The sequence below is a fragment of the Procambarus clarkii genome, chromosome 75, assembly GCF_040958095.1.
Source record: "Procambarus clarkii isolate CNS0578487 chromosome 75, FALCON_Pclarkii_2.0, whole genome shotgun sequence".
Classification (NCBI taxonomy): domain Eukaryota; kingdom Metazoa; phylum Arthropoda; class Malacostraca; order Decapoda; family Cambaridae; genus Procambarus; species Procambarus clarkii.
The window spans coordinates 25,879,609-25,899,267 of NC_091224.1; the positions used below are offsets into that span (position 1 = coordinate 25,879,609).

The 19,659-nt window shown below is 41.3% G+C and overlaps 1 protein-coding gene across 2 annotated transcripts in view; it reads left to right on the top strand.

Moving 5' to 3' along the window:
* PGAP1 (GPI inositol-deacylase) overlaps positions 1-19,659 on the top strand; it is a 56,268-nt gene that overhangs the window by 20,046 nt on the left and 16,563 nt on the right. For both annotated transcript variants that reach the window (XM_045764264.2, XM_045764266.2), the window contains 5 exons: positions 1,793-2,052; positions 6,162-6,297; positions 6,443-6,711; positions 7,529-7,636; positions 14,196-14,307. In XM_045764264.2, coding sequence (XP_045620220.2) covers positions 1,793-2,052; positions 6,162-6,297; positions 6,443-6,711; positions 7,529-7,636; positions 14,196-14,307 — 885 coding nt within the window. The remainder of the gene's footprint in view (positions 1-1,792; positions 2,053-6,161; positions 6,298-6,442; positions 6,712-7,528; positions 7,637-14,195; positions 14,308-19,659) is intronic.

Genomic DNA, 19,659 nt, shown 5'->3' on the forward strand with positions numbered 1-19,659 from the left:
GATTAAAGAAGTTGATACAGGGAATATTAATAAATATTTAGTAATTAGACAGTGACAGTTACTTTGGCTCTGTACTCCAGTGCATTGGAGTTGAAATAAAATAATGCCTATAAGGTTAAAGGGCAGACTTTTACTTAATTTTAGAATATTTACATCTAAATCAGGTGAACCATGTTGGATTTAAAACCCCTTATATACATAGTTCTCCATTGTCAAGGAGCAGAAATCATTATACACACGGCTGCTCGGCTATATCTTGGTCATTTGTGTAATTCAATAGTTCATACACAGGAGAGATAACAAAAAGTACTAGAATTAGAGTGGCATTTGCATTTGGAGTCTGTTGCTGTTGTCCCTTAACATGGAAGGAAAGACTCATCAATGCCAGTAAAGCAGGCCATCATGAGGCTGGTAAATAAGAATATATTGATCAGAGACATTGCCAAAATATTAGGTGTGTCAAACTCAGCTGGTTTGGTGCAGTGTTAAGAAGCAAGAACTCGCCGATGAGCTCAGCAGTAGCAAATGACCTGGTAGAACATGAGATTACTGTTGTGGTTGACTAAAGGATACTTGCATTTGTGCAGACAAAAATCTTTTAAATTGTTAAGCAGATAAAGAACACACACTCAAAGATGTAGGCATAATATGTAGACGAGTTGCCATAAGGAGAAGATAACACTGGCATGACAGAGGGTTCACCACAAGATGGTTATCTGTACCAGTGTGATGGAAAGAGGAAAGTGTGAAGAAAGAAAGAAAAAGAAAGAAACTTCATGTTCCAAGTCATATTATCACATCTGTGGAACATGGCATTGGTATATCTGACAGGGATATGAGGAACCCCTGTACTATGGATAAGAAGGCCAAAATACTGTATTAGAGAAACATGATCATAGATGGGAAAGCAAGTGGCTGGCAGAGGACTGTGATATTGGTGTTAGTGCTGTTTCTGACAAAAAAAGATCAGAAGTGGGAAATCATATAGTCTGTGAGAAACATGAAGAGCCAGTGTGGAAAGAGAAGCGACATAAAAATATTGAAACCTTCTAAGCCTGAGAATTTGGGTGAGGTATTTAGAAGCTATTTACCAATGATCTGTGTATCATTGTTGGCTGGGGCTGATAGTTTTTGGTGCACAGTTACAGTTCGTAGTCGAAACCATGACATTAACCGTGGGCATTGAAGACTTCAAGGTCAGTTCAGGTTGACTATAGAGGTTTAACAGATGGTATGACAGTACTGCACTGTAACTGCATTATAACTGTTTTTCAAGACCAGCTTGTGTTACAAAAGTTACGTGAACATATTAATTTTTCATAATTTTTTATAATTCTTCTTTATATGCATAAAATTATTATATTTGGATATTCTGAAATGTATTGTATATTTTGCTATAAGATAAATCAAGAAAATTAAGTGATAAATAATAACAAAAGGGAGTTTTTGTGGAAAATGTCATTCAGCTCCTTATATATATGCGAGCGAATATCTAACCTGAGTGAAGTCCTCCTCGTCTTTTTGATAATGGATTTTAAGGTCTGCATTATTAATATTGGTGAAGCAATGCACTATCATATCCGAAATGGAACTTTCATAGTAATCAACTTTGCTGTCTGCTCTCCTGATAAACTGGAGTGTATTTTTAAATGTTGTAATTTTGTTTGTATTACTATAATTTAATACATATTTATATATCTTGGTCTACTTTGTTTATTTGGTGTCAGATGTATTATTTGTCGAGCAATCAATTATCCTTGTATAAAACACGTACTTTAATGCACTTTTTCAGAGAATCACTGGAAAACGCTACGTAAGTTCCTTTTACCCTACCTCTATTGAGTTGGACAAGGAGGGAGACTGGAATGAAATAGTGAAGCGCCAGCACACTCACATAGCCCTGACAACACCACGCAAGACCTATCTCGTGATACCACTGAATCCTGGCCATCAGTTTTACCATGAAGCAACCATAGTTGCTACAAATTTGGACAATAAGCACTGGGTTGTAGCTTGTAATGTTGACCATGTGCACAAAGGTACACGGATGTGGTAAGTTTGAGCACGATTTATTGTTGGGATTTATTGCTGTAATGACTAGATTGCTGTGCAGAATGTATTGGGATTTTTGTCTCCTACTGCTATTATCATCAGATTTTTGTTGCTAAATCATGAATATGAATAATTTTCCTCAAATTTTTTTTCTAAAGAAACATGAGGTCACATTGCATGATGTATAGATTTACACACTTCATCTGTGTGCTGTCTGTCTACCTCCTGCTGTGAACATCATAACTAGTATTGTGTTCACTGATATCTGCACCTTGTACATAATTTTTATTGCAGTCGGGATCATCTATGACACTTAGCATTGCAAAATAGTTGCAGTTCATTATTTTATTTATCATTATTAAATGCTGGTGTGGTGCCACTTAATAATGAGGCTGTGCTGTGAGCTGCAGCTGCATGCACCAGCTTTGGTCACTCTGGCAGTACTGAGGGATGCATCTCACAGCCAGGAGGGATGCAGATAATTTTGTTTTTCAAGATGGCATCTGTTTACTGCGAGTCCTGAGGAACAGGACGTGGACTCCGTGTACCCGCAGGAATTTTGAATCGTACAATATACATTACTAATAAATGTGATATGCTGGTGTGCACATCCCCTTTTCCCTGTGTGTGCAGTACAGTTGTTAAACCAGACATTTTAGTACAGTTGTTTGCTAAAGAGCTTTAAGAAAAAAAGAGGATCTTTTTTAAGACAAAAAATAATACAGTGACAGTTGTCAATGTTTAATATCGGGGTAAAATACTCAAATAAATTAATATATAGTGCTCTGTATAATTTCATAGCGTATTAACATAATACAGTGGTACCTCGCATAACGAATTTAATCCGTTCCATGTTCGTCATGTGAAACGGACGTCATACAAAATGAGTGTGCCCCATGTAACCAGTGTGATGCACTGTGTTTATTGTGAAATTCCCCCAGTGTGCATGACATCAAATGTTCTCCAAAATATAATTTTTCTTTGCAAAATGATAAATTACCATCCCTGAACATGTCTATGTAAAAATAATTACCAAATTCCACTTACTTTGGGTGTGAGGGCGTGGAGAAGGTGCGCTGTGACGTCATCAGGAGTTGGTCGCCCGTGTGTGAAGCTCCCAGACACGGTTGCGCAGGCCATTCAAGCACTGCGAGTTGCCACAAATATATTTTCAAATATTTTTTCTATGCATTTCCAATGCGGTTTTATTTGTTTTTTTTATCGTATATGATGCATATTTGTGACCTTTACAATATGTATACAGTAGAATGTTCATAATTTTCCATGAAACTGTGATACATGTGTCAGTAATGTGTCCACAATAAATGTTTAGTCACAATATTACGTGGTAAAAATTCACTAAAATTACAATATGTACAGTTTCACATACTATTTACACAGTAACACACAGTATTACACACTCAGTACTTTGGAGGTGCGTAATAGTCAACGAAGTAGTCCATGGTACACAGCGCGACTTTGCTCTCCTTGCACCAGCTACAGATAGATTTTCGTTTCCTGTTTCATCGTTCTGTGTGCTTGCAAATAACGCACTCGTGTGCACCCTTGGCTTTAGTACTTGTAGGTGGTATGTAGCCAAGCTTGTAAAGCATAAGGTAGTATTGAAACGATTATAGGAAAAGCTCAATTTGTAAGGTAGTCTTGAAAAGATCGCTTTGTAAGGTCCGACACAGGAAGAGATTCAGCTAGCCTCAAAGAGTGTCCATCAGTCAGGAAGAGATTCAGGTATTCTTGAAAATATCAATGAACAACACCACCATGGAAGCCACTAACACTGTTCATCTATGCTACTTGTATCAGATACGTCATCATTGAACGCAGAAAACGATTCATCTATGTATCATCTATATAAATTGGAGATGGCAAGGGTGGGGCTCAGAGCTACAACTGGATACGCTCGCTGTATCATCCTCATAGGTGCTGCATCACTGGCATCCGACCGTTGTGTTACGCCCTTATTGCACCTAGCTTCACCAATGTTATGACCCTTATGTTCTTCAAACAATAGGGGTCTGAATTGCACCGACTGAGCACAGTCTTTCAACACCGTGTGGGACAGGTGTTTGAGAGCCAGAGGCACGTGTGCTACAAATGGTTGCTCACGCAGTACTAACCCAGCCAGCAGCCCTTGTCTTTCATATTCGTTATAACAAAAGGTTCGTTCAGTGTTTGTCGGGTAGGCTGCTCCATTATGACAATCTTTCTTTGTTTCAAATGTGTTCCATTTGTTTTGTATTTGTCACTTACGTCTCAATAATGGAGCAGCCTACCCGAGAAACACTGAACGAACCTTTATGGCATTTGTCCATTTTTCAAATTGTTTCAATAGTTCTTTTATTTTTCGTTTTTTTTTATTTAAGAAACATGGAGCAGCCGACCTGTAGACCACGGAACGAACCTTTTTGACATTTGTACTGGTTTTCAAAATTCTTCATTTTTTTTTTATTATTTACGTTTTTTGTATGTAAGAAACATGGAGCAGCCTACCTGCCGACCACCGAACGAACCTTTTGCTATAAGACAAATGAAAAATAAATATTGAACACATTTGAAGAAAGGAAAATGTCATAATGGTTTATTCAGTGTCTGTAAGATAGGCTTCTCCATTATTGAGACGTAAATGAAAATTACAAAACAAATGGAACACATTTGAAACAAAGAAAGATTGTTATAATGGAGCAGCCTACCTGCCAAACACCGAACGAACCTTTTTGACATTTGTTGTATATCAGACATTTCATTTCTTTTTTCCTACAAAAACGTCAATGCTTTGCAACATCTCGGCAGTCACCCTTTTATATCCCAGCATCATTAGCATCTTTAAACAAGAACAACATAATTTATGTGCATCGTCGGAGGCGTCTAAGAATGTGCAAGAAGCAGCGCGACCCCACCATGTGGTGTTGACGTTACTCAAACCAGCGTTCGTCATACAGGACGATTTGACACTGATTGGGCCGTTCGTTACCCAAAATGTTCGTCTTTTGGGGCGATCGTTATGCGAGGTATCACTGTACAACACTATACAGAATTTATTGTCTTATAAAAAGGTTATTCGATCCTTCACTATTCACTCGGCAGTAAATAGAGGATATAGTTGTGAAGCTAATAATAGATATTTTGGGGAAGACAATATGGCTAAGGCTTAACATAAACTTTGTGAAAGAGACAATCTATCCTCCCAAAATTGTAGAACTTGTAGCTAATGTAGATTGACTGTACAAAATGTGGGCTGTTGTATAAAACAAATGTTCATGTTTTGTATTGTAGGAACTCTAAAGATAACAAAAAGTTAGAGTAACCATCTAATCATCCCCTTGCCTAAATAAACAATCCTAGGCCTACCATATAATCTTAGGCCTAATTTAGCACATGCATGTATTTTACTATGCTTAAGAAAAGTTCGGGTTGGTTGTTGCCTTGTATCTTTGGCTTTCTACAAAATTAATAGTGCAAACCTATGGATTTTATCTTTTGTACTTCCATCCATGGTAGCTATAGATATGTACCATGATTTTGGGATGACTGGTTGATAGGAGAGTTCTTAGTCTGTAAACAAAAGACAGAAGATTCCTGCTGTACAGTCCAGTGTAAAAGGAAAAAGGAATCTCCCTAAATTTGGCTCATTCATACAGTAATTTTCAATTTTTTACTAAGGAGTACAATTATAAGTCAAAGATATGGGGCTGTACCCACCTAATTGTGCTTGCAGGGGTTGAGCTTTGGCTCTTTGGTCCCGCCTATGGGAGAGTCATTGAGTGTATTTAAAATATAATTCTATGGCTGGAGATCAAGACTGTGTATATGAAACTGAAAATTGACGACTTTAAACTGGAAATGTTGATAATTGTTTATCAACAAAGTGGGTTGCCTTGATGCCCTCATTGCAGGACTGGGAATCAACTGTGAATTGATTGTTGTAAAATAATTGTTCAGCTAGTTAAGTGAGGCATTATTGTTTGGTATTACTATAATAATATTGCAAACATTTTAGTAGCATTTCAGTTGTTCATTCATTTCCAAGAATTACTGATGTTTATATATAGATATATGTTATCTATCCTTTACTTTATAATCTCTTTCCATAGCTTGACAGGAGAGAATCTATCGAGCAAAACAAAGAAGATGAAGGGCAAAATGAAGATGGTAGAGCTAGACTTGGGAAGCCTTAGTGAAGCTGGCCATACACATATCATTGTCAGCATTCCTCCCACTGATGAAAGAGTCAGTAAATTTATTTAATTTACTGAGTAGCCATTTTGAGAATTATTTTGTAATTTACTGGCATTTTTGTCTTGTTTTGCATTGTTTAATTTACATTTAGGATTGCAAAGATCCACAAACTTATACATCTCCATTTCTACTTCAGGTGGAGGTTGCCATTGATGTGCACAGTAAAACAGGACGGCAGAGGGCCATCGATGTACCAGTCTTTTTCCGCTCTTTTATGCAAACGTTAATTGTGGACACAACTCCGCAAAAAGCACTGTCATATAACGTAACTCTCAAAGGTCTACAAGACATGTGGCAATCCTTTAAGTTAATTCTGCGACCTCGATCATCATGTGTAACTGAGAAGGTCCCTATGGCTAAAATATATTTGCCTTGGGCTCAGAAAGAGTTTTACCTGCATAGTAGGTAAGAGTTTTGACTTGTATAATGTATTATTCAGGCTCATAAAATTGGAATTGCAAAGATAATATATTTACCGAGTGTAGCAGGCAAAATAAATGGCAGGATAGTAACTGGAAAAGCCAAGGAAATTACTGAGATTGATCAGTGATTAACAAGGTGGGTTCCATGGTAGAAGAGGGTGTGTATATTGGATACTCGCATTGATGCAGCTTATAGAGAAGGCATGTGAGAAGGACTGTAAGGTGTACATGGCATTTGTATAGTTGGGGAAATGCTTATAATAAACGTAATAGTTTATCAGGCTGGACTATAAGTTAATAGTACAAAATCTGGATGTTTTTAGTTTTCAACTGTCCATATTTTGTACATTTTCAATACTGTTGGTATAGGTAGAGTACAGTATTGTACAATACAGTACAGTACTATCATTTGGGAAAGGCAATTTATTTGTATATATCTTACTGTATTGCATAGTATGGTACTATTATATAATAAGTACTGAAGTAGAACTTTTTCAAATCATGCTTGTCATACAGAGTCACAATAACATAGCTAAAGATTTTGCACCCAGCCCACACATCTGAAAGAAACGAAAGCGGTGACATTTCGTTGCATCTTAGACACATTGCGCAACTTAATAAGGGGTCCAGCACAGACTGAAACACTCACTTTCATTTCTTTTCAGATGTGTGGGTTGGGTGCCATATTTTAAGTGTTTTATATAAAATTGTTTTAAAATTAATTTGTTGTGGATTACTTATATCCAGTAATGTTTAAAGTTGTGTGACATGCTTCACATGATTTCATTTTAATTTTTCAGTGGTCCAGGTATATCTTATGTTGCTGAGCTCGACATCCCACGTCTTGATGATAATTCCTCTGCTAGCATTCAGGTTATTCTTAATCCTGAATGTACCTACTCCATACTGTAAGTTTAATAATCGTGTTTGTTGTAATTATGCTGGGATGTGGCAATCCTGTTATATAGGGGTAAGAGTGCATACCTATCATGTGAATTTGAGTGTGTGAACCCTCTGTTTCCTGGCTGTCAAGTACTCCTATACCCAATCTAGTGCCTTTCCAGTTAATTGTCACTCCATCATTTATATTAGTCTCTTGTGGGGGAAGTGTATCAAAAGTCTTTTGGAAGTCTAGGGATATGTAGTTTACCCAACCTTCCTTCTCTTGTCTTATTTGGGTGACCCTGTCATAGAATTCAGTCAAGTTTACTATGCATGATTATTCCTCTCTTAAGCTGTTTTGTGCCTCTGTTATAAAATTTACTCACTCGAAAGTTCTACAGTCCTTTTCCTGATGACTTTTTTCTAGAATCTCGCATTGAATGCATGTTAGTGACACTGGTCTATAGTTTAGTGCTTCATGTCTGTCCCCTTTCTTGAATATTGGAATTACATTTTCCTTTTTCCAGATTTCCAGTAGCTCTCCCATCTGTAAGTGTAATGTTGAACACTATAGTTAATGGGTAACACAAGGTAATCTACCATGGGTAATCTACCATGTACCTGGCAGGAAGCTGCCAGGTATATGGTAGATTACCAACTCTTTCTCTTGTCGGCTTCTTGATATGCTGCCACAGGATGTGTTTGTAGTGTCCACAAATCTTGCTCTCAGTGTTTTCATCTCCCCATGAGGATCCTTTGTTGACCAGTCTATTACCAGACTGTGGACTATTACCAGACTATTACCACACATGTCCACAGTCTGGTGGACTGTGGACACATCTGGTTAAATGTGTCCACAGTCATATTTAACCATGTGGTTAAAATCTGTGGACCCTCATCTCAATAAATTCCTCCCCACAAAAGACAAAATTAGTCTAGGATCTGAAGCCTGCAGTAACTCGGGGCAAGAAAATAAAAGCAGGTTTGTACAGCTGTGTGGGAAATTAAATATAATAAGTGAGAAATAACGCTGGTAATGGTGAAAGATTTTTAAGATTTATGTGAGATATTACTGAAAATGAGTGAAAATGAAGAATGGGTTGAAATTAATATTGTTAGAGAAGAAAGAAATGAAGTGAGGGAAGTAGGGAAGTGGTATTTTGGGCAATGATTGACTTCTTTTATCAAAGCTCACTGTCCACAAGAGTGAAATTCAAGATTGAAAAGGATATAGGTAGTAATTGCCACAATGAAAAAGATATTTTGGAGTAGATTTGTTGTAGAGAATAAGTTTGGCATGATTCCAAAGAATCATTTTTTTTTTTCAATAAGAACTGGGATGGATAGATTAGGGAAAAGCCATGAAAATGAGGTGGTGGGAATAAATAAGGTTCCCCAGAATAAATTGTATTGACTGTAGAATGAAACACTTACTAAATGAAAGTAAGTTATATATTACGAATACGTATTTTAAGCATTGGGGTATACACAAGTATACATGGTACAGGGTGATTAATGAAAAAGTAGAAAATTAGTTTAATCAATCATGTGCTTATGGAGAGAAGCATGTTAAAGTCTGTATGTGATTTGAAAATAACAGGAAGAATGTTAGTTTTTTTTCTGATCCCATAATTGTTCTGTGCAAAATACGATTGCATGGCAAAAAGGTGATGGTACCTAAAAAATAATCAAAGAGGATAAAGAATAAAAGTTGCTTATCCTTTTTAGTTTCATATCTGTGTTTTTGCCTTGACTTGTATGTACTGTACTGTGTTCAGTACATTCCTCGTTCTTCCTACATGGGCACATCTCCTGTGCCAGGTAAGTACGATGGGCTGCTTGGAACTTTTTGTTTCGAGTAGCTGAATCTAAACAACAACAATCTTTCTACACTTGAGTTTTCTAGTACTCTACAGTACAAGCAAATGGTGGCTACTTGACATTTCTGTAAAGCCAAACCATCATGGGTAACATGATTGATTGTGTGCTAGGAATTTGAATTAATAAAATTAAGCATTTTGAAAACTAATACATTAAAGTTGAATTGTTTATTGATTCAGTTTTTACTTTATTTATTTATTTATATACAAGAAGGTACATTGGGTTTGTGAGAGTACATAGCATAGTATTTACAATCTTGTAAAGCCACTAGTATGCGCAGCATTTCGGGCAGGTCTTAATCTAACAGATAATTTTAAGTAGGTAAATTCTAGCAGAATTAATAAAATGATAAGATACATTGCAAGAAAAAAATGAGATGAGAGAGATTAGTAAGTATATTAAAGCACATTGGTATATTAAAGCTCTGATTGATTACATTGACAGCTTGATTGGTAATTTAAGCAAGATTAATAGGCATCATACAGCAGATTGTTAGCACATATAAGAAGACAGCAATGATCACAATGGTAAAGATGTTCGGATTGGGTACATAAAGATTGGGAGATTGGGTAGCAATAGATACAGTGCAATTTTAAAGCAACAAGGTAACAAACTATGAAGATGAAATTAGGTACTTTCTGGGGGGAGCCCCGTCGGCTCCCCGGAGCTATCCCAGGCTGATATGCTAATGTCAGACTTTGGCATCAGTCATGTGTATGGAGTTCTTAGGCCTACCGGGGACCACGGCCAGAACCGGGCCCCCTCAGAGAGGCAAGGGGAGCAATGGCCTATAGAAGCCCCCGTGTAGTTGGAAGCATTCTATGTCTGCCATCGACCGGAACAGGCACCCAGAAAGGTAAGCGCCCCAAAACAAACCCCTATTCTGGTTAAAATTGCTACCAAAAACCGAACTAGTGGATAGAACTCCCCAACCGAAAACAAGCAAACTAGTGTGACGTCACACACTGCCGCGCTGCTGTCTGCGCAGCTCCCCCCTCCCCGGGAGGGGGAAAGGGGAGCCCCAGACCCCCCGCGCCGGCTACCCACACCTCAGTTCTTGAGGCTGATGCTATAGGCGATGGTCGTGTGCTTTGGCTCCGGTGTCGCTACTGCACTGTGCTTTGCGTGTGGTGTTAGTTTTGTGGGTGCGAGAGCCAGGAGTTATCTTCAGTACTCGGGCTGCATGCGCCTAGGGCTGCCTTCCCTCGGTGCCCTGTAAGTACTGCCCTTGGGGCTTGGGGCCACCTTCCACAGGCTCCTCGGGGTCTGCCTCTGCTGGTCCGTTTTACCTTTCGGTTTTTCGGCCGCCTGTTGGGCTCTTGGGTGTTCTGTTCTCCCTTGTTACCGGCAGGTAAGAGGCAGTTTGCACTGGTAGGGGCGCAGGGTGCTGCTCAGCTTGTATTTCCCGACATCGCGGCCGGCTCTGTTCCTTGGGGTTCGCTGTCCTCTTGCGGGGTTTTGTTTTTCTTTTTGTTTTTGCCTGGTGGGGGGTTCTGTCATTTTATTCAGTTTGTTTTTGCCCTTCCACTGTTCTCCTTGGTGGCGCCCCCTGCTAGGCCCTCGTGAGTGTACACGTCCCTGGGGTTCAGCTTTAGAAGTTCTTTCAGCAGATCGGGCCGGTACGTCACGTAGCTGGTTCGATCTTCTCCTCGAGTCTTCGCGTATGGTTTTTTTGACTCGAGTCTATCATCATCTCTATGGTGATCAGGTGGCCTCCTTGTTGGTGTCCCACCTGAGGGCTTCTTCTCGGCGGCAGTATGAAGTTTCCTGGCGGTCCTTCCGTTTCTTTTTGCGTCTTCGTCGTGTTAGCTCCTTGTCTGTTCGGGTGGTCTTGTCCTTCCTCTCGTGGTTGTTTCAGGACCGTCATCTTATGCCTAACACTGTTGCTTCGTATCGTGCGGCGCTGGCGGAGCCGCTTCAGCTTGCTTTCGGTATCGATGTTACGTCTGCGCCGTTTCGCAAGCTGTCTCGTGCATTGTTTCACCTCCGGCCTGCTCATGCGTCGCCTGAGCCGTCCTGGTCTTTGGACAGAGTGCTCGCTTTTCTTTCATCTCCTCATTTCGTTGTGGCCCCTTCGGTCCAGGATTGTTTTTCCAAGGCACTTTTCTTGTTGGCTTTGGCCTCTGGGGGTCGGGTAGGGGAGCTTCATGCTCTCCTCCGGCGCAGGGGTTTCTGCTCTTTTGGTCGTGGTGATTGTTTTGTTCGTTTGCAGCCGTCTCCTTCTTTTCTGGCGAAGAATGAGACTGCTGCGTTCCGGAGGGGTCCATGGGTGGTTGATGCTTGGTTGGTCAGGCCGGGGGTGCATCATGTTTTGTGTCCGGTTGCGGTGCTTCGCCGTTATTTGCGCGCCACAGCTTCTGTGTCCGGGGACGCGCTGTGGGTTCATCCGGTTTCCCTTCTTCCCTGTTCGCGGGTTCGGGTCTCTCAGGTCGTCCGCAGGGTTATTAGGTCCAGCCAGCCTGCGGTCTATCCCCGTGCCCATGACGTTCGTAAGTTCGCGGCTCTTGCTGCCGTCTTTGGGAATATGTCTTGGTCTGATATTCGGGCGCGGGGATTTTGGCGGTCGAACAGGGTCCTGGCTGCTCGTTACCTTGTGAATGTCCCTGGGCCTCGTCGGGCCTGTGTTGCTTTGGGTCGGCGGTTGCAGCCAGTTGTCTCGGCTTCGAGTTGAGGGGTGAGCGACGACCGCCTCCCGGGTAAGTCCCTCTCTTTCTGTCTGTGGGTAGTTAGCTCCGGGGAGCCGACGGGGCTTCCCCCAGAAAACCAGTGTTGAATGTAATGAAACGCCATTTTCTGGGTGAGTCCCGGAGGCTCCCCGGCATCCCTCCCTCCCTCCGGTCGGCGTTTTTTCGCGTTTTTGACATCCAGCCTCAAGAACTGAGGTGTGGGTAGCCGGCGCGGGGGGTCTGGGGCTCCCCTTTCCCCCTCCCGGGGAGGGGGGAGCTGCGCAGACAGCAGCGCGGCAGTGTGTGACGTCACACTAGTTTGCTTGTTTTCGGTTGGGGAGTTCTATCCACTAGTTCGGTTTTTGGTAGCAATTTTAACCAGAATAGGGGTTTGTTTTGGGGCGCTTACCTTTCTGGGTGCCTGTTCCGGTCGATGGCAGACATAGAATGCTTCCAACTACACGGGGGCTTCTATAGGCCATTGCTCCCCTTGCCTCTCTGAGGGGGCCCGGTTCTGGCCGTGGTCCCCGGTAGGCCTAAGAACTCCATACACATGACTGATGCCAAAGTCTGACATTAGCATATCAGCCTGGGATAGCTCCGGGGAGCCTCCGGGACTCACCCAGAAAATGGCGTTTCATTACATTCAACGCTGGTTTTTTAGTTTTGTTTTTGAATGACCCAAAAGTTGGACAGTTTTTCAATTCATTAGGGAGTGAGTTCCGTAGACTGGGTCCCTTTATTTGCATAGTGTGTTTACACAGATTAAGTTTGACTCTGGGGATATCAAAGATATATTTATTTCTGGTGTGGTGATAATGGGTCCTATTACATCTGTCCAGGGAGAGTTTCAGAGTAGGATTTGCATTTAAGAACAGGGGTTTTGTAAATGTAGTTGACACAAGAGAATTTGTGGAGTGAGATTATGTTTAGCATGTTTAGGGAGTTAAAAAGGGGCCTGAGTGTTGTCTGAAAGCAGAATTTGCTATTATTCTGATAGCAGATTTTTGCTGGGTGATGATGGACTTGAGGTGGTTTGCAGTGGTTGAACCCCATACACAGATACCATAATTAAGATAGGGATAGATTAGTGCATAATATAGAGAGATGAGAGCAGAGTTAGGTACATAATATCTGATTTTGGAGAGTATAACAACTGTTGTAGAGATTTTCTTAGTTATGTGTTGTATGTGGGTGCTGAAGTTGAGTCTCTTGTCTAGGAATAGGCCAAGAAACATTCCATCATTTTTATTACTAATGTTTACATTGTCTATCTGAAGCTGAATTGCATTTATAGATTTGCTTCCAAATAAGATGTAGTAGGTCTTTTCTATGTTAAGTGTTAGTTTGTTGGTTGACATCTATAAGTGGACTTTTTTTTTTAGTTCATTATTAACAACAACATTTAGTGTATGTGGGTTGGGGTCAAAGTAGATGAGGGGTAGTAGATGATGGTAAACAGAGTAGATGTTTGCTGATGATCATCAGCAAACAATACAGGTTTCAGAATGTTAGAGACATTAGACAGATCATTAATGTATATAAGAAATAGGAGAGGTCCCAAGATGCTGCCCTGTGGCACTCCAACGGTTATTGGTAGAGTAGGAGAGATTATACCATTGATGGCTACACATTAGTGTCTATCACAAAGATAGGATTGGATATAGTCCAGGGCATGGCCACGGATTCCATAATGGTGGAGTTTTCGTAAGAGGTAGTTGTGATTAACAGTATCAAAGGCCTTTCTCAGGTCAATGACGAGTCCAATCAGAAACTCGGTCCAATCGGAAGTTCTGTAGTTGTATGGAAACCTAGGAAGCCAAAGCCATCAAAACATGTAGCTTCCAATTATGTTCATTGGGGTACGGTATTTTGAACATAGAAGTACAGGAACTCAAAATTACAACAGGTAACAGAGCCACTGGGAGCCAAGTGGTAGACTAGCAAAGAAAAAGAGACTTTTAAGGCTTGAGTTTAAATAATAATAATTTGTTTTTAATAAGTGAAATGAATAAAATGTGATAATATATTTTTTCAGTATTCAAGGCAGCTTGGTTGGTGTGTTTCGGCGCTTAATGTGGCTGTACGGTTCCCAGATTCCAACGTACTGTGCTGTGCATCTTCTTCTCACCCTGGCTACGCAGCTGCGGGTGAGATTTGCACATTTCCTTGCTTTGCTATGTATCTTTATACAGTATTCAGTACTGTATTATATTTATATTCAGGGCTTCATTTAATCCTTACACTGCTCCAATCATATGCAATTTTTTCCCCATTTGATTTGTTAACTATTTTTAGACATACAGAGCTTTTTGTGGTGCAGTACTTTAAACAGCTACACTGTTTACTGGTTAATGAGGCAATATTAGGGTAATTTATACTTAGGTTCCGAGAAACTGGTTAAAGTAGAATACTGCATGTGGTATTTTATAGACTTCTGTTCACTCACAAGTCGAGTAATTACTCCAGTTACTGTAGACCTATGTTAGTGCCTAAGAATCCAAAGAATGGCAAAATTTTATTGGGGCATTTCAGTATGAATAGAAGAGGAAAACTTTTAAAAAGTTGACACATTTAATTTAACCATTTACCTGCATATTTAAATGTCTGAAGGTTGAATAATTTTTAAAAAGGCATATTGAATATTCAAAGAGAGAGAACAGCTATTTTCCAGAAAAGGTCTGAATAGAATTTTATTGGCCCCATTGGGGGCCAATGAACATGGGGGTTGCACACAACCACTATCGGTCAGTGCTCACTAGCATCTAAAATATAATAAAGCAGGTTATTTGTTTAACCAGTTACTAATTGTTCCCATCACTTTTCATTCACACCCACACTCAATTCTTGGCCAAAGACACACGCTCAAATTCTCATGGATGTAGTTCACTGCATTCAAACAGTAAACACATACTATGTATCATAAAGTGAAGTAAATATTATGTAAGAGTTTCTGGTGACATTCATTGACTGTTAAATAGTGTACTATTTAAAATGTTTCTTGTTTTGTCAAATATCAGCTACACACAATAAAGCCTTTGCTCCCCCATTCTTCTCCCTAAACCACTCTCAACCCACTAAATTTCCTACTCATCTTCCAATATATCTGTAGGTAACATCATGTACTAGCAGTCTTCAACTTTGGTAATACAGGGTACTCTTCAGGAATGAAGTTTATACTCAGTATTTGCTGGCAACAATTATTGATGAATTAATATGAAAACTAACTCTTAATGCCCCTCTTAACCTATTTCTAAGTTTACTGTACTGACTTCTAAAGAATTTGTCAATCAGTTCATATCCCCATCCATATTAGGCTTGACCTCTTTCTTTGCACTGTGTGTTGAACATTTCTTAATACTATTCAGTATTGCTTACTTTCCACCACACTAAACTTTAATAGGGTTCATGGTTAAGGATTCATAGTTTATTAAAGAATTGCTATTAGATATGGGCTACGGAAAAGAACACTTTTGCACAGCCTCTCTATACGTATCTTCCAAACCAGGACTTTTCATTATACAGTACCATCCACTTTCCTTCCTTGAATCACTCAACAATTAACGAACAGATTCCTGGTGGTCAGTCTCACACCTTAGGTATGGACACTGTTCAGTAATAACTAGCATGTCTCCTTTCACCCCTGATTTTTCATTTTGAACTTTTTTCATTACCATTAATATATTTTGTTTATATTTATGGAACCTCTTTCACATGCACATAAATACAATTTCAAAAAATCATTATTATTTTTATTATTATTATTATTATTATTATTACAGAATGGTATTATTATTATTATTGTTGTGGTTTTATCCTTTTTATCCCTTGCATGGACTAGGATGGTAATAGCCCAGAGAATATAGAGTACCTAATACTAAACAAGCAAGTTTCTCAGTGCATATGGCTGCCACATTTTTTTACATGTGTGAAGAACAAATTTTCAGCAATTTCCGCTCCTAGTATGGTAATTGAAAGTACTGTACTGTATGTATTCGTGTTCAAAATTACATAATAAATACCTAATGACTGAAGGCATTAACACGCGATTTCAACCTTCATTTTCCCGAGACTGGTTTGTGGTTTGTATTGGAACAAAAAGTTGCCTGTGGAAATGATTCTTTGCCCCGTTATCTCTGGGTGCCTAATTTTCTTCAAGGTGTTGCCTGTTATGTTATGCTTTCTAGCCAATGTGTGTGGCCCCTGGCTCCCAATAGGCAAGGTTGGGTCCGAGAGGCCTAGTGCATCTTCCAGTTGTGACTGTGCCAGTAATCATCTGCAAGAGCTAGTGAGGGCTGTGCAGAAAAGAGCATTTCATTACGGTCACTGTTTGATTATTGTGCCCTAGGAATTGTGAATTTGCATTGTTAACAGTTTAGTACCTTGGTTCTTGGTGAACAGCTCAAAGTAAAGTAGTTTAAATATAATATGTTGAGATATGAAGAGCTGTGGTTTATGAATTCCTTTCAAATTATCAGTCTCGGGAAAATGAAAGTTGAAATCGCGTGTTAATGCCTTCGGTCATTAGGTAATTATTATGTAATTTTGAACACGAATTGAAAACAAAAGTATTTAAGTATGGTAGTTAAACTTGTAAAATATTGTGACAAACATTTTTGGGCAAAAGGAAGTTATAGATCATATTTTAGGTCCAATTGTGTCAGTACGTAATGTTACACTAGACATTATGGTAATAGGTAAAGTCTCTTTTCCGATATTCTTATCCATATACAATGTCATACACAACCCTCTACACTCCTCCATACACAGCCCTCTACACTCCTCCATACACAGCCCTCTACACTCCTCCATACACAGCCCTCTACACTCCTCCATACACAACCCTCTACACTCCTCCGTACACAGCCCTCTATGCTCCTCCATACACAGCCCTCTATGCTCCTCCATTCACACCCCTCTACGCTCCTCCATTCACAGCCCTCTACACACTTAGAGAAGATCCAGAGGTATGCCACCAGACTAGTCCCAAAGTTGAGAGGTGTGAGTTACAAGGAAAGACTACATGAATTAAAACTCATGTCCCTGAAAGACAGAAGAGTTAGTGGAGACATGATGAAAACCTCTTAAAAATTCTCAGGGAAATTGACAAGGTGGACAAAGACAAACTATTTAGCATGGCCATAATACGAACAAGGGGACACAGGTGGAAACGTAATACTCAAATGAGTCACAGACACATTAGAAAGAACCTTTTCAGTGTCAGAGTAGTTGACAAATGGAATGAATTAGACAGTAATGTGGTGGAGGCTGACTCCATACACAGTTTCAAATGTAGATATGATAGAGCCCAATAGGCTCGATGATCTGTACATTAATTGAATGACAGTTGAGAGGCGGGACCAAAGAACCAAAGCTCAAACCTTGCAAGCATAACTAGGTAAGTACACTTCTCCATACACAGCCTTCTGCACTCCTCCACACACAACACTCCTCCACACACAACCCTCTACACTCCTCCACACACAACCCTCTACACTCCTCCACACACAACCCTCTACACTCCTCCACACACAACCCTCTACACTCCTCCACACACAACCCTCAACACTCCTCCACACACAACCCTCTACACTCCTCCACACACAACCCTCTACACTCCTCCACACACAACCCTCAACACTCCTCCACACACAACCCTCTACACTCCTCCACACACAACCCTCTACACTCCTCCACACACAACCCTCCACACACAACCCTCTACACTCCTCCACACACAACCCTCTACACTCCTCCACACAGAACCCTCTACACTCCTCCACACACAACCCTCTACACTTCTGTAATATCACCCTTGTCACTCATTCTCTCTGTCCTTCCATTTCTTATCTCTTCTCTTAATTCAGCTATTTTCCTCATCCTGCCTTTATCCATTCTTTCTACATACCTTAACTATCTAGTTCCATTTGTTTTTCAGAGTTAACAGCCAACCGTCAACAGTTATTTTGTGCTTCCTGTACCTCCTCCTTTGGATTTATATAACCATACCTCACTACTATACATTAAAGTGAACATACAGCAGAATTTGGCATGCCCAAAGTGTTTTTTTTCTGGGGGGAGCCCCGTCGGCTCCCCGGAGCTTTACCGGCTGATATGCTAATGTCAGACTTTGGCATCAGTCATGTGTATGGAGTTCTTGGGCCTACCGGGGACCACGAGCCAGAACCTGGCCCCCTCAGAGAGGCAAGGGGAGCAATGGCCTATAGAAACCCTCGTGTGGTTGGAAGCATTCTATGTCTGCCATCGACCGGGTCAAGCATCCAGAAAGGTAAGCATTCCAAAACAAACCCCTATTCTGGTGAAAATTGCTACCTATGCCGAACTAGTGAATAGAACTCTTCAACAGAAAACAAGGAAACTAGTATGACGTCATACGTCACCGCGCCGCTGTCTGCGCAGCTCCCCCCTCCCCGGGAGGGGGAAGGGGGAGCCCCAGACCTCCCACGCCGGCTATCCACCCATCAGTTCTTCGGCTGATGCTATAGGCAATGGTTATGTGCTCCGGCTCCAGTGGTTGTTTCAGCACTGTACCTAGAGTGTGGTGTCTGTTTTCTAGGTGGTGCGTGAGCCGGGAGTGATTCTTCAGTACTCGGGCTGCATGCGCCTAGGGTTCCCTTCCCTAGGTGCCCTGTAAGTACTGCCCTTGGGGCTTGGGGCCACCTTCCACAAGTTCCTTGGGTCCTGCCCCTGCTTGGCCGTTTACTGCTTGGTTTTCGGCCGCTCTTTGTGTGCTCGGGTGTTCTGTCTCCCTGGTTCGCCTTAGAGTAAGGGGCAGTGTTTGCACTGGTGGGGCGCGGGGTACTGTGCAGCTTGTCTTTACCAATCATAGCGGCCGGCTCTGTTCCGCTTGGGTACGCTGTCCTCTTGCGGGGTTTTCTTTTTCTTTTGTTTATATACCTGGTGGGGGGGTCTGCCTTCGTTCTTGCCCCTTGTGTCCCTTGTGTTCTGAGTATTTCTGGTGGTACCCCCTGCTAGGTCCCCGTGAGTGTACACGTCCCGGGGGTTCAGCTCTTAGAAAGTTCCATCTCCTTGTGCCGCCTGGGTTTCGGTGGTCGCGCCCGAGATCTTCTCGCGGCTCCGCCTTTTTCCTGGGCTCGGGGGGGCCTTGTCGGGGCTGCTTATGTTCTGCCTCGTGGTCTCGCCTCCGGTTGGTGGTCGGGTGGCTTCGTGGTAGGTGTCCCACCTGCGTGCTTCTCTTGGCGGCAGTATGGGGTATTTTGGCGGTCCTTCCTTTTCCTGTCCCTTCTTAGGTGGTTCCTCTTGTTAGCTTGGTTTACTCTCGGCTTGGTTTTCTAGTGGGGGTTGGGGGCCGTCGTCTTGCCACATACTGTCGCCTCTTTTCGTGCGGCGCAGGCGGAGCCGCTTCAGCTTGCTTTCGGTCTTGGTGTTGCTTCTGCACCGTTAGTCAGCTGTCTTGTGCGTCATTTCACCTCCGGCCTGTTCGTGCGCCGCTTGCACCATCCTGGTCTCTGGTCAGCGTG